General features: G+C 45.3%; 1 protein-coding gene across 17 annotated transcripts in view; it reads right to left on the reverse strand.

The window, feature by feature from the left end:
• Nucleotides 1-5,162: 5,162 nt before the first annotated feature.
• col12a1a (collagen, type XII, alpha 1a) overlaps nucleotides 5,163-12,939 on the reverse strand; it is a 72,028-nt gene continuing 64,251 nt past the window's right edge. For 16 of the 17 annotated variants that reach the window (XM_080013035.1, XM_080013036.1, XM_080013034.1 and 13 more), the window contains 9 exons: nucleotides 12,095-12,148; nucleotides 11,842-11,895; nucleotides 11,176-11,247; nucleotides 10,991-11,026; nucleotides 10,823-10,889; nucleotides 10,514-10,696; nucleotides 10,063-10,140; nucleotides 8,380-8,550; nucleotides 5,163-6,090 (listed from right to left, as the gene is read on the reverse strand). In XM_080013035.1, the coding sequence (XP_079869161.1) occupies nucleotides 5,954-6,090; nucleotides 8,380-8,550; nucleotides 10,063-10,140; nucleotides 10,514-10,696; nucleotides 10,823-10,889; nucleotides 10,991-11,026; nucleotides 11,176-11,247; nucleotides 11,842-11,895; nucleotides 12,095-12,148 (852 nt within the window). In that variant the 3' untranslated portion in view covers nucleotides 5,163-5,953. Of the gene's footprint in view, nucleotides 6,091-6,285; nucleotides 7,225-8,379; nucleotides 8,551-10,062; nucleotides 10,141-10,513; nucleotides 10,697-10,822; nucleotides 10,890-10,990; nucleotides 11,027-11,175; nucleotides 11,248-11,841; nucleotides 11,896-12,094; nucleotides 12,149-12,939 lie in introns of those variants that run through there. The other variant, XM_080013032.1, reaches the window with a different exon arrangement.

The following is a 12,939-nucleotide window of genomic DNA, read 5'->3' on the forward strand; positions in this document are numbered from 1 at the left end:
GCGGACGGTTCCAATATGAGTCTCGACGGCCGACAGACTCGGGTGGAAAAGCAGCCCCCGGCGGAGGAAAGAAAAGCCCCGATTGGAGACTTTGTTTTTTTTTTCTCACGGAGGAAGATGAAGATGCGCATTTCTGCGTCTTTGAATCGCACCCTGCGTTGGTGGGCTCGGGACCGCTGGCCGGGGGGCAGGGGGGCCGGGGACCGTTACGTTTTGGGGTTAGGGTGAAATGAATACTGATAGCAGCAGTTGGCCGCGTCCAGAAAAAAAACAAAAAAAACACAAGAGGAACTTTATTGTAATGCAATATTTCACAGCTGTCCCGGGACGCTGACACGGCTCATAAAAAATCTGAATAAACACGTAAACTCGTAACGATTTTTAAACCGGAGCGTTTCGAGACGATTTGTAGAGTTATTTAGTCTGGATGTTTGAAGCCTGCACGCAGCAACATTTACACAGTGACATTTGCATCATGTCGTAAGTCATAAGAGAGTTATTATTCATCGCCCGGGCTTCCAAAACGATGTTCATGTGAAACGACCGTCGACTGTCGGGTGGATCTAGACGCGACGGAACATCTGGCTCCACTCTGCCTTCACAACAAATACTCGATCGGAGGGCCCACGCTCACAACCAGATCTGTCGCTCTGCGAGCGTCAACAGGACCTTTTTTTGTGGGAGCGGCGGAGGAATCAAAACACTTGCTGGCGCTTCACCAGCGATGTCTGCAGCTGTGCTCTCCATGTGGCGCTTCCTGTTAAAGAAATGGAGAGAGAGCGAGGGAGAGCGAGCGAGCGAGCGAGAGGGAGGTTTTAAGCTCCCGGAGGCTCTTGTGATCTTCCCCTCGCCCTCGCAGTACGAGTGAGTTAAATGAGTCTGTACATGAAAACGCTTTAATGACTTTAGACCCAAAGCCAGTGGGATTGAAACATAACTAAAAGGAAGAGTTGAGGCTATTTGTATGAGGCCACGGCGTACTTTTTTAGAACTGTGCCTCAACCTTGGCTAAAGGCAGTTTTATAACCTCATGGGAATTTTCTTTCTATTATTATTGTGACTCTCAACCTTCTTCACATCAAGGACCCGCAATTAGATAGGCATTATACCACGGACCCCATGTAATAACATTTTGCCCCTGGGACTCCGATCGGAGAAGTTGAACTATTCATCATTTTGCCGGGGACCGCCTGGAACCTCTCGGAGGACCCCCTGGAGGTCCACGGCCCCCGCGTTGAGAAACCACCCGTCTAAACCGTAAAACAAAAACAGGGACGAGATTCATATTCACCTGCTATCTCTCATTACCGTTTTATGGGATGTGCCTCCGCAGGGCAGCGGTAACGTAATGTTCTGGACAGGATGCGCGGTGTTATTTTCCGTGTTTGGCGCGCCGTCGCCATGACGCCCTCGGAGACAGGTGAGGAACACAGAGATAGGGGCTCCTCAGAACAGGACTTTAATTGGTGAAGACTCGAGCGTCTCCGGGGAACATGTGGTCGGGCCCCCCTTCCGTGCGCCCGTCAGACGCAGTCATGAGGCAGCGCCGTGATGTTGCTGCTCTTGGCGTCGTCCGTGGAAACCGAGTGTCTGAGCGCCGAATTTGTCCTTTAAGGCGTGTTGGATAAAAAAAAAAAAAGGTCCACTTCATTCCTTCCTCCGCCCGACTCTTGGCGAGCGTTGAATCCCAGCCGCTCGGTCCCAACGAGCGACCGCGAAAGGAAAAACATTTTGTCAATATTGCCACTATTCTGGTCGAAAAACGTTCTGCTTTGCAGGTTCGTGACGGGGTTTGTTCTGAGTCGAGACGTGCAAAAGCAAGGCGGAGCGCATGTTTCAAGCCGCTGCTGGGTGGTTTAGTCATCAGGGCTGAGACCTGAGTCCGACCCGCCGTGCAGGGGACTGTTTTGGCAAGTGCCTCGCACCTTCACGTCGAGTTGCGCTTTGGCTCGGAAACAGGTTCCCCCCGACCGACCCTTCCCCCAGAAGGAAAAGGGTCGGCCTCCGCTCCTCCCGCGGGAATCAATTCAAAGATCACATATTTTTTATTGTCGTTAAATCTTCAACCGGGCGGCTGTCGACCCCTCTTAATGACCCGTGACACGATGCAGCTTCGTTAGTGCGACGCACTCTTTTTGGCTTTTTCCCTCTCCCCGGTTCCACGTAATCAAATCAAACTTTGTGCGGGGGGAAATGGTGTGTTGGGCGAATGAAGTGCATCCTTTGTCCACGTAGGATCCACATGCATCGCGGTGACACGGCCAGAGGTATTACGAGCAGCGCTGTAACGCAGCATCCAGAAAATATGAAAAAAAAAAACAACTCTTCCACTCCACATGTTTTCCTGCACGCTTTCCATCGTTTTGACCGCGATCCCGGGATTTCTCCAGCTAGTGTTTTCACAGTCCTCCTAAAAGTCCACACAAAATCACCTTCTCGATCCTTCATGATCGCATTTCAATATGGGGTGCGTCTCTCTCTCTCTCTCTCTCTCTCTCTCTCTCTCTGTGTTGTGTCCGATGCCCAATGCGCTGTTCCAATCGGGTTTTTTTTTTTACAGCATTTTTCCGCTCATAAATCACCCCCGATCCACCAACGCCCACCGCGAGATGCGTCGTGAATGGTCGAAACAAAGATTCAATGAAAACATCCCCCTATGTTTTAACTCCCCAGCTGAAAAATGACCCGGTAATTAATGGAAAATGTTATGGCATGTTTTGACATGCCAATAGGATCAATATTACATCACATCTCATGACAGATGTTCATTTACTGGATTCGATACAGTTAAGACGTTATGGTATGGATGTCATAGGAATGTCTTGGTCCATCGCACATGAAAGCGTTTAAAGTACGCCCTCCAGAGCGAATATGGCCTTGTGTTAACTTTATTTTCCCCATTTTGCGTTGCGACCAAGCCATAAACCATATGGTCGATATTTGACGTTGAGTCTTGTTTTGAGCCTTTTTGATTTGCGTCGCCGTCCAAAAAGCTCTCATCCCACTCTCCTCTCTCTACGCTTTGTCAGTGATCTATCACGATCTTCCAAAGCCAATGGCATCAATGGTAAATCTAATGCTCAAACACACACACACACACACACACACACACACACACACACTTTTGCGTCGTTTGAATCGTGACAGTTGAAATTTGACTTGTTCGTTTTGGAAACAATCATCTGGGATCTGCCATCAAAGACAATGGAGCTTTGTGATTTAAGGAGGAAATATAACAGAGAGTGTCCACAGAGTCTGAAGTTTCGGCGAAGCAGACTGCGGAATAGTCCATTCAGATTGGCCAATTTCATCCAGTAAGTAGGCGTGTAATAAGTAGGATAATGTACAGCCAGCCGGTCATTATCCCAAAATAATCCCTTCAGAGTGAGTTAAGTCCCTCGGCTTGGTGTTGATGTCCTGATGACTCTACCAGGGGTTATTTGGCCATAATGACTGGCTGCTATCCCTTACACATTATAACAGAGATATAAGCTTCAATTCCACAAATCAAGATCACATTGGCTGCGATGAACCGGCTTCATTGACATTTCAGCTGTGTACAGGTGGATTCATGATGAAACATGTGTCGACTAAAGAGGAGTTTGATTCCTTTGGTGTGCTGACCGACAGCCTTCCCCGGGAGACATCGCCGCTGTCAGTGTAACGTGAGTTGCCCAATGTTTCTATGGTTGCACTTCCAGAAACGGGAGCGACAGCGGCAAAAAGCCAGGTTTCTAAGCGGGAATACTTGTGACGGCCACACACACCTGTTATATTGGCTGGATCCCTGCTTAATAACCACCTTGTGACCCGACCGGCACGCAACTGTGTTGGTTCTCCGCCGTCTTCCCTTTGAGGCTAACGCGTACAAGGAGTGCAAGACTCTACCTGCAGACCCCTCGTGAACCGTTCTCTAACGTTTCCACTCCAGGTTTCTACAGAGCTACGCTTCCACACAACCCGCATGCGTCCGTCCGCCCCAACGGGTGGAATTACAGAACGACTCCCAGCTTTCTGAGGAATGAAGGCCTTTCCAGAGAGGACCGTTTCCCATGCCGGAGCCGGTGGTGGCCGTGACCTTGGTAATCACGCCTCCGGTTGCTGTTATCTCTGGCATTTTGTTTGGAACCCCCCCTGCACACACACACACACACACACACTCACACTGTGAAAGAATGTATCCCCCCACCCGCCCCCCCATCACCATGATAAAATAAAAATGGTCTCGGTTGTTTCTGACCTCATACACCTCAGGCCCGACTGGGCTCTCGCTGGTTCTTAATGGATCTCTTCGATCTGTGCACTTATCGTTTCCGAGCCGTATCCGTCGGATCTGATTTGCGACGTTGCCGGGGCAACCTGTGTACGAGCTTTTAACACATGATCAGGCAACAGAAAGACCTTTTTTTTTTTTTACTGAGGAAAATGGTCCCACGCTCATGTCCACATAACAACCCATCTATATCGTTTCATCTGCAGCCTTCCTCTCAAGCCCTTCCCACGTTGTACTGTGGGACACGTTGTGCTTATGGGCAGATACTGTTGATAGAGGAAAAAAACAGAAAAATGGTTCTTCTTTGAAAGAGAGAGCCACGGTCAGCCAAGGTTAAATTCCAACGATTCATTGTGGAGAAGAACGTGAAGAAGACTCAAACGTTCAGTCAAACAGCGCTCACGCTTTCTCTCTGTAATTTCTTTGGGAGTTTTTAAGAGACGTTCTGACCAAATGATATATAGTAGTTATCACTATGCAAATCTTCGGTCATCTGAATAATTTAACAAAAGGCACAAAGGCTGCAGTTAAAGTGGTAATCCATGAGGTATTCTGTGGTATTCTGTCTTTTCTTCAACATATGAGTTTACCCTCGTCCATCCCAAGATTGTGAAATTATTTTCTTGAAAGTGTGACTTCTGGTGATTAATTGATTCTTGCGCGCGTCCGACATTTGCCTTTTCTCATTTCTATTTCCTGCCGGGAATGGCGGACCCCGCCACTAACACTGGAAACGGAACAACACACATACACTGAATGGCTGTTTCTCATAAAGTTCCGGGATAATTCGCTTTTCAAAAATGAGCTTTCTCAACAAAACAATCTCACAGAGTCTCACTTTAACTCGTTAGACATCAGGGAAAGACGTAAATTACTTGCGCGAGACACATTCTTTTACTTTTTCAGTAGTTTTATTGAAAAATGCCTCTTCTGTTTCAGAAATAAATAAGAAAATAAGGCTGTGGAATTCACAAATGTGCAGTAACAACGTGAGAAAAGCAATTCTATGTCCATAGTTTTGCCATCAAATCCAAACTGCATTGGTACAAAACAACTATATTCTGATTTAGAACTCCTCGCTAAATATACAACACAGACATGCAATTCCACCTTTGGTAACAAAGAACAGTTGTGAATTCTTACAATAAATCAGATTAACATTTGGCTTTCTGGACTTGTCAAAAGTCACACTGAGCAATCTAAAATGAAGACTTTAAGGGATAACACCGACTGTGCATTTTTTTCTTTTTTAATGGGCAGTATATCAAATACATTAAAGGGTAAAACATTTTTTGCTCATAACTGTAAAAATAAGACATAATCTGAAAAGGATTCCAAAAGGTATCGGCTTCCTCAACATATTTTCTGATTTTCACACGATTAGTGCATTAACACATTGGACTCCAATAAACACGATGCCCTTATATTACAAGCAGAGACACTTAAGTAAACATTGAGCAAGCCCACAGGTTTTAGTTTGTTGTTTTTTTTTTCCCTCTAGTTTCGTACTCATCTTGCTAAACTTTCTCACTTTGGCAAAAAACAAACAAACAAACAATATATGTTCGATAAAGCCAAGGTTATGTAACCCGTACACATAGTTTTTTTTCTCTTCATACTCACACATGTAAATGATGGAAAGGACTTTGAACAGAACTTTTTTTTTCTGTGTCTACGGCGCTATTCTCTGGGTATCGTCTCCCTGGGTAGTGACCTTTTCCTCCTTCGGATTCCTGCGTAATCTGGTATTGACTCATATTCTTCTTCGGGCTCCACAGGTATTGACACTACCTCTGGCTCAGGCTCGTAGCGGTCAGCTAGAAAATATTTGGTTCGGCCGATCAAAAAAAAAATTAAAATTAAAATAAAATCACTCTACAATCTTTAGTCTTCAGGCATGCACATGTCTGGTCTTATTGCACTTATTTGCATCTTATGATTCCGTTTCCTCTTTGGCGGGAAATCAGAAGTTTAATTGCATTAAAATGACTTTTTTTTCTTTTTTTTTTCCCCCCAAAGACCTGGTAAGGATAAATACAAAGTGACGGAACATCTCCGAATGGAAAGCGGCGGCAAAATATGATGGAATCCATCATCGCACCCCGCCCAGGCGTCATAATAAATGCCATGACATTAAGTCAAATATGCTGGAAAATGACAAAACGACAAAAAGTAAAATAAAAATAAAATTGACAACAAATTGGAAACGAAAATGGCAGGGCGGCAAACAGTTACTCATGAAGACACAAAACCAAAAACAAAATGGCACGATGATTAAATGTACAAATGGTACATGCTTCAGTTCTGACCAGAGCACCGAATGTAAATCACTTAAAGGCATCTTAAGACAGAGGTTATGCTTGGTAGTGAGTAAGCAGAGAGGTTATAAGGCACAAGCTCAATACAGATGTTAACATGTTTCCTTTTTTTTTTTTTTTTTTTTTTTAAAAAGGCAAAAGGTTTTTCTTTGGTTCATACATCATTTACAAGGCAAAAGAAAATTGTTTATTTACAGTAATCACCTCTACATGAACACTGCTCTCGGTTGTTAAAAAAAAAAAAAAAAAAAAAAAAATTCCACTTTGTTAGTAGTTGTTGGGTGTTTGTTTGTTTGTACATGCTCCTTCCTTTTTCCTAGAAATGTTCATTTTCTCTGTCTCTTTGTTTTGGGTTTTTTTTGTTTTTTTCCTGGTTTTGGGGTCAAGATGCTAAATGGCTTGCCAACGCTGCGGCTTGCGGCTGTGAGATGATTGTTAGTGCCAGTCCATTCCTCTGACCTGCTCTATAGGCTTTTGCTTGTTTACTTTTTTTTTTTTTTTTTTTTTTTAAATGTCGATCGTGGTGTTATGGTGTCCATGGTGAGTAGTTATCCGTACGTGGGCAAACATCTCAGAAACCGGAACGTCAGAGTGTAAGCGCAGGCGAACTTAGAGAGTTTTACTATGCCGAACCTGAAAACAGTTCAGAGAGGGTGTGAGTCTTTGCTGTGGAAACAACGGCTTTTAAGGCAACTCATTCTATGTCAGTGATCATCGACATGCCAGTAACACACTTTATTTAATGTGAGAATGGAATATGGAGGGTCAACCCCCAACCCCCAAAATAAACCCAAATAAAATGCCTCATGGATAGAAATCTGTTTTAGACTTCCCTACTCTTTTCTCCGTTTTCTCGGCTTTACACTGAATCGGACAAACGACGACGAACTCACTCACTCAGTGAGTTCATTTCTATGGAAATTTTCAACAAATTTCGGATCCCACACAACTTATTGCAAGTGGGATTAAAAGGAAGTAAATAAGTTTTGTATATAAAATAATGACGTATTAACGTGCACGTGGGCCATCACTGTATACAGTATCCTGTTTTATATTGATGAATTGTATGTATTTTTTAATTTGTGCACACTTTGCAAACACTACACAGTATGAAGGAAGCTTTAAACCCGGTCAATGTAACTGGTAAACGTCCAGCTGACAACGAGTAATACTGCTAGTAAAACTGTAATAACACTCTAATAAGGAAGTCAAGCCTGTTCGTTATTAGCATTCTACATACTGTTGTATACATATTATTATTATTATTGTTATTCACCATGTACACAAATATCCAACTCTATTCATATTTATATTTACATGCAGTCAATACTTGCATCCTTACTAGAGCCATTTTGGTCAGTTAACATTATATATATTCTATTTCTTGTTTTGTTAAAACTGTGAAGCATTGTTTTTTTATGCCACCTACAACTTTACTATGAAAAAAATCCTTTTCCATGGACATGTACTTGTACCAATAAACAGATTCTGATTCTACTTGCTGTTGTACTGGAGAAGTCAGCTTTTCTCCAACATATTTTGCGATGCGAGAATCGATTCATTTTCGGATCCAGTGTAAAGCCGGCTTCGGACTGTTTTTCTTTTTTCAGTTTCCTTTTTTGAAAACCCTTCACATTTACTTTGACCCGTCATATTCCGTTCTCCACACATTAAACAAAGCAAAACATTTAGTGCATTAAGAGGCAAATCCAACCAGCATGCATCCATTATCCTGGGATGTGACATTGTGCCATGCAGGGGCTACAGATTTGGGGATTTGGGGCGTACCTGTGTATCCTTGTCCGTTGTAGGGAATTCCGACGCACTGGGAGGAGTCGCAGTATCCGGGGGGTCCGGGCGGTCCCCTCACGCCGGGAGTACCCTGGCGACCCTGAGGGCCGCGGGGCCCGGCCGAGCCGCCGGGACCTGGGGGACCGCTCCTCGACTCGCCCGGTGGCCCTTCGGAGTCGGGTGATGAAGAGGGGGGAGGAGAGGGGAGAGGGAAGGGGTTTGGGAAAGGTGAGCATGCGGCATACCAAAAAAAAAAAAAAAAAGGGGGGGGAGCCCCCACCGGCACCGAGAGGAAAACCCGCTGACATCACCGGCTTAATCTCCAGTGGAAACAGGGTAAAGGGGGAGCATTGGTTTTAGCGAGGCTGTAATTTAAATGTTTAGACGGCTTCAATTGAAAAGCTTGACAAAAAAAAAAAAAAAAACAAGGGGAAAGAAAGAAAAGGAAAGACAAGTAGTCAAAGGCTCAGTGCCGTTGCCCCCCGGCCCCGTCTGTCTAGACGGTAAAAACCCAGGATGGAATTTTCTCCTCTCCCCCCCCCCCCCCCCCACTCCTTAAGTGAGCCCATGTGTTGTCCATGGAGCCACCGAGGAAAGCTAATTGTGCGACTATCCCAACTCTCTCTCTTGCGTGCACGCAGGCGTGTGCACCCGCACACACACACACACACACACACACGCACGCACGCACACGCTCGCACACACGCACACACACGCGCGCGCACGCGCACACACGCCCAATTCATTCACAGAAAATGAATGGTTTCCCCCTCGGAAACCTGCAGAATTTGGAATTTGGCTCTTTTGGCGAAAACATATTGAATATGAATTGCGACTGATAACCCGGTCATAACGCCTTTCACTGCAAATTAGCGATTGGGCTCGGAGCGCTCTGAAAACAAAGAGTTTTTCCAAGGATGTGAAAGATTTATTTGAGGCAATATAATACCCGATAAGTAAGTACCCTCTAAATTGCATGACTGCATCCACACTATGTAAATTCACTAGTTTCAGCCTATTACTTTTAGGATAAGATCATTTTGCCTTCTGCAAATATTTGGTCAAACTCTGTGACTACCGATAGTATTCATTACTTACTTATAGGTAAGTAAGACTCTACTAACAGTGACTTAGAAGTACAGTGTTATTGACTGTTGACAAATGTACCCTATTTTGTATCAAAGCTGTCAGATGACTAAATGTAATGGTCTACAAAACTGTAAATATCTATAAAAAACCTTCCAGTCGCCAGCCGGCGCAACTGCCCTGCGGACAAGTTACGCACAAATTGCACGCAAATCTAATAAGAAAAAGGAAAGTACAGGGAATAGCTTCAGATTTATGCGATACAGCTGCCCAAACGGAGCTTTATCGAGAGACGTCTATGCAAAATTGGACTGTCATCAAAGTCTTCCATTTTAATTGGACGCCATAGGAATAGGTCTGTGTTGCAGAAGGTCCACAGCTAGTAAAAGCGGACATTTTACAACCGGGTCCAAAAAAAGCCAACGCATTGGATCTGGCTGCGGCAAAACAAGGATCTCCCGGAATCCCCTGGGGGGACGCTCTGCTCGCTTCACGGCGAGGCCAGTACCCGGTCGTCCTAGTTTTTATGTTTCTCGGAAAACGGAAAACACAACGAGCTCAGATGAGAGGGCTGTGAGAGTGGTCTGGTCTAACCTGGCGGACCACTTGGCCCTCTCTGTCCTCTGCTGCCGGTGCCAGGGGATCCTCTCTCACCCTTCTCTCCTGCCAAACCTAGAAGGGAGAGAAGAAAAGTCAAGTTTGGACATTTTGAGCAGATATCTCCTCTTTCGCTCTTGGGCTGAGGTCGAGCAGGTGATTGACCTCAGTAAGAAGATCATTCTCAGGGTCATTCTACCCTGAGGCCTTTAGGTATAGACTATAAATGACAATGAATATTCTTTTTAATGCCTTTCATGCTAAACAGTTGCTCTGGCTTAGGGTAAGGGAAAAGGTTAGCTTTAGGGTTTAGGGTGAGGGTTAAGGTACCCTAACCCTAACTGGGTTAAGGATGTCGCTATAGGCCTCATAAGACGTCATCCATTGATTCATTTCGTTGTTTGGGTAATATAATAAGTACATACTGAATGGCCGTCTCAAAGCAAACCTGGTTCTCCTTGGTTTCCGGGCAAACCGGTGCTTCCGGGGAATCCGGGTCGGCCGGTCTGTCCGGGCTCCCCGCGAGATCCCTGGTTGCCAGGGGGTCCAGAGGGACCGGGGGGTCCGGGCATGTTACTACGGTAACCTGACGGGATCTGGTTGAGCATCATGTCAATTCTGCTCATTTGGCCTGCAAGCAGCAAAAGAGAAGGCGGTGGAAGGCGGTGGTGTTGAGTCAAATAATTCAAAGAAATGGCATCAACATAATTCGTCTCAAGTCTCCAGCGTGTGTTGGTGGAGTGAAGGATTCACTTACTGTTCACAAGCTGCTCGCAGACCTGCCTGGCGATGGAGCGCATCATGTGCTGGGAAGCAAAGTCTCCCTAGAAAGTGACCACATTGTTAAAATAAAGTACAGTGCCTCTCAACTACTGAGGTCAAGTGTTGCAGAATGATGTTGCACTAACACAAACATGAAACGTACCCTGTCTCCCTTTTCTCCCTTTATGCCAACTGGTCCCTGTCGAAAGATGGAGAAATGCATCAGCACCAGATTTTGGTACCAAGTACCAAGGTAAGCATGTTTGCCAAAAAAAAAATCCCGATATGAAACTGAGTAATTGATCTCAGTCTTTATCTCAACTTATACAAAAGAACAATGGTACGTACTGGGCTTCCCTGGTCTCCTGATTTTCCTGGCTTCCCCGTGATTCCTGGCACTCCTGGATTTCCAGGATTCCCCTGCCACAGAAAAAGAAAATGTGTTAATATTTACCTACTGCACAGTAAACCTCATTACATTAACGCCTGCTCCCAATTAACCGTTGTTATAAGAAGCGGAGGCGTAACCATGTGCACTGGAGGCACATGGTGCCAAAAAAAGGCAGAGGGAGGGGATGGAAACTGGCGACTGGCCGGGATGGGACGCAGACTCCGGAGCCTGTAAAATGGCCCTGGGTGCCGTCAGCACCATATAACGCATGTGAATGAGAGCGCAAGCCTTGGCACGCGGCCCGCTGGCATCAGGGCTCCATTAAGTGGGCATAGGCCTTCTCAAGCCCAGAAGAAAGAATTTTTTTTTTTTTTTTTTTTAAGTAAATAGGATGCACGTTTTGTTCTCATAGCGAGAGGGGGAGAGAGAGAGAGAGAGAGAGAGAACAACCTCCTGTTCTGAGCGAAGTGAGACTGTGGAGACAGAAAAGTAATTGTTCTATATACGTATATAAAATGGGGAAGAATAAATCACGCTCCCGGCAAAATTTAAGTCCCTGGCAGTGATACAAAGACGTACGTACAGACAAACACACACACCGACATAAACAGGCAGACACTCACCATCGGCCCCTGTGGGCCTCTGGGTCCAGATCCTCCTTCCTTCCCTGGTGGTCCCTGTGCAGAAACAACATACATTCACACAATGGGGTAAAAACACACTTGGAGGCTCTATTTGTGCAATACATCAGTGTCGAGGGCCTTTATTAGTTTCTGGTTTCGATTGTGTCCATGCGCCGAGAGAGTTGCTGGAAAAAGGGAATTCTCATGCGGGGCTTCACAAAGCGGCAAGCCCCGGTGGCGGTGGTCATCTTACCCGTGCTCCGCTTGGCCCGACGGGGCCCAGAGGTCCGGAAGGCCCTGGAGAACCCTGAAAAAGAAACATTTAAATAAAGAGAAATCAGACACACGTAATGAAACGTTGAGAGATGAGAACCGACCCCGTTTACAAAGCTCCCCGGTGTCTCTTTTAAAGTATCATGAAAAGAAAAGAATAGACAAAGACAAGCCAAACATGGGTGGATTCCGTGTGATACAGCCAAAAACGATAGATCATCTTCCTTTGGCCGAAACGATGAATTTTCCTTCCTGGCCGTTTTCGCGTGATGTTTACCATGAGACTGTTCAGGAAAGGGAAACCCATATGATGAGACCAACAGCATAATGAAGCTCAGGGTATCCAATTCTGGCCCTCCCCCAAAGCCTCCGAGTCCATATGCGGAGGCAAAGATAACCCAGGATGAAGTTCTCTCCACTTGAGTGGCAGCGGTTGGCGCAACGACCAGTTCTTCAGCCAAGAGGTGACGTTGTCCTGCCAGCCCACTCAAGGAACCTACACACACCGTGGGGATCTCAGTCTGCCAAAGGAATCTATTTCATGTTTTTTAATGTGTTGAAAAAGGAAAAGTCTGAAGTTTCGCTTTTTCTGGATACATTCTTCGGTCTTGATGCCGTCTTGATGAAAAATAAAAAGTCTGTTGAAGAGTCATTGGGAACTTTGTGGGTTATGATAATCCAATTTGTTACGCTGTCTCCCTTTTGGACTTTTCTTGTCATCCAAATTTCCCAGGAGGACGCCTGTGTTAATAAGATACTCAAACCCACCAAGATTAGCTTTTTTATTTTTTATTTTTTTTAGTCCCCGCCCCTCATCTTCAATCA

Source organism: Zeus faber (assembly GCF_960531495.2).
Source record: "Zeus faber genome assembly, chromosome: 13".
Lineage (NCBI taxonomy): Eukaryota > Metazoa > Chordata > Actinopteri > Zeiformes > Zeidae > Zeus > Zeus faber.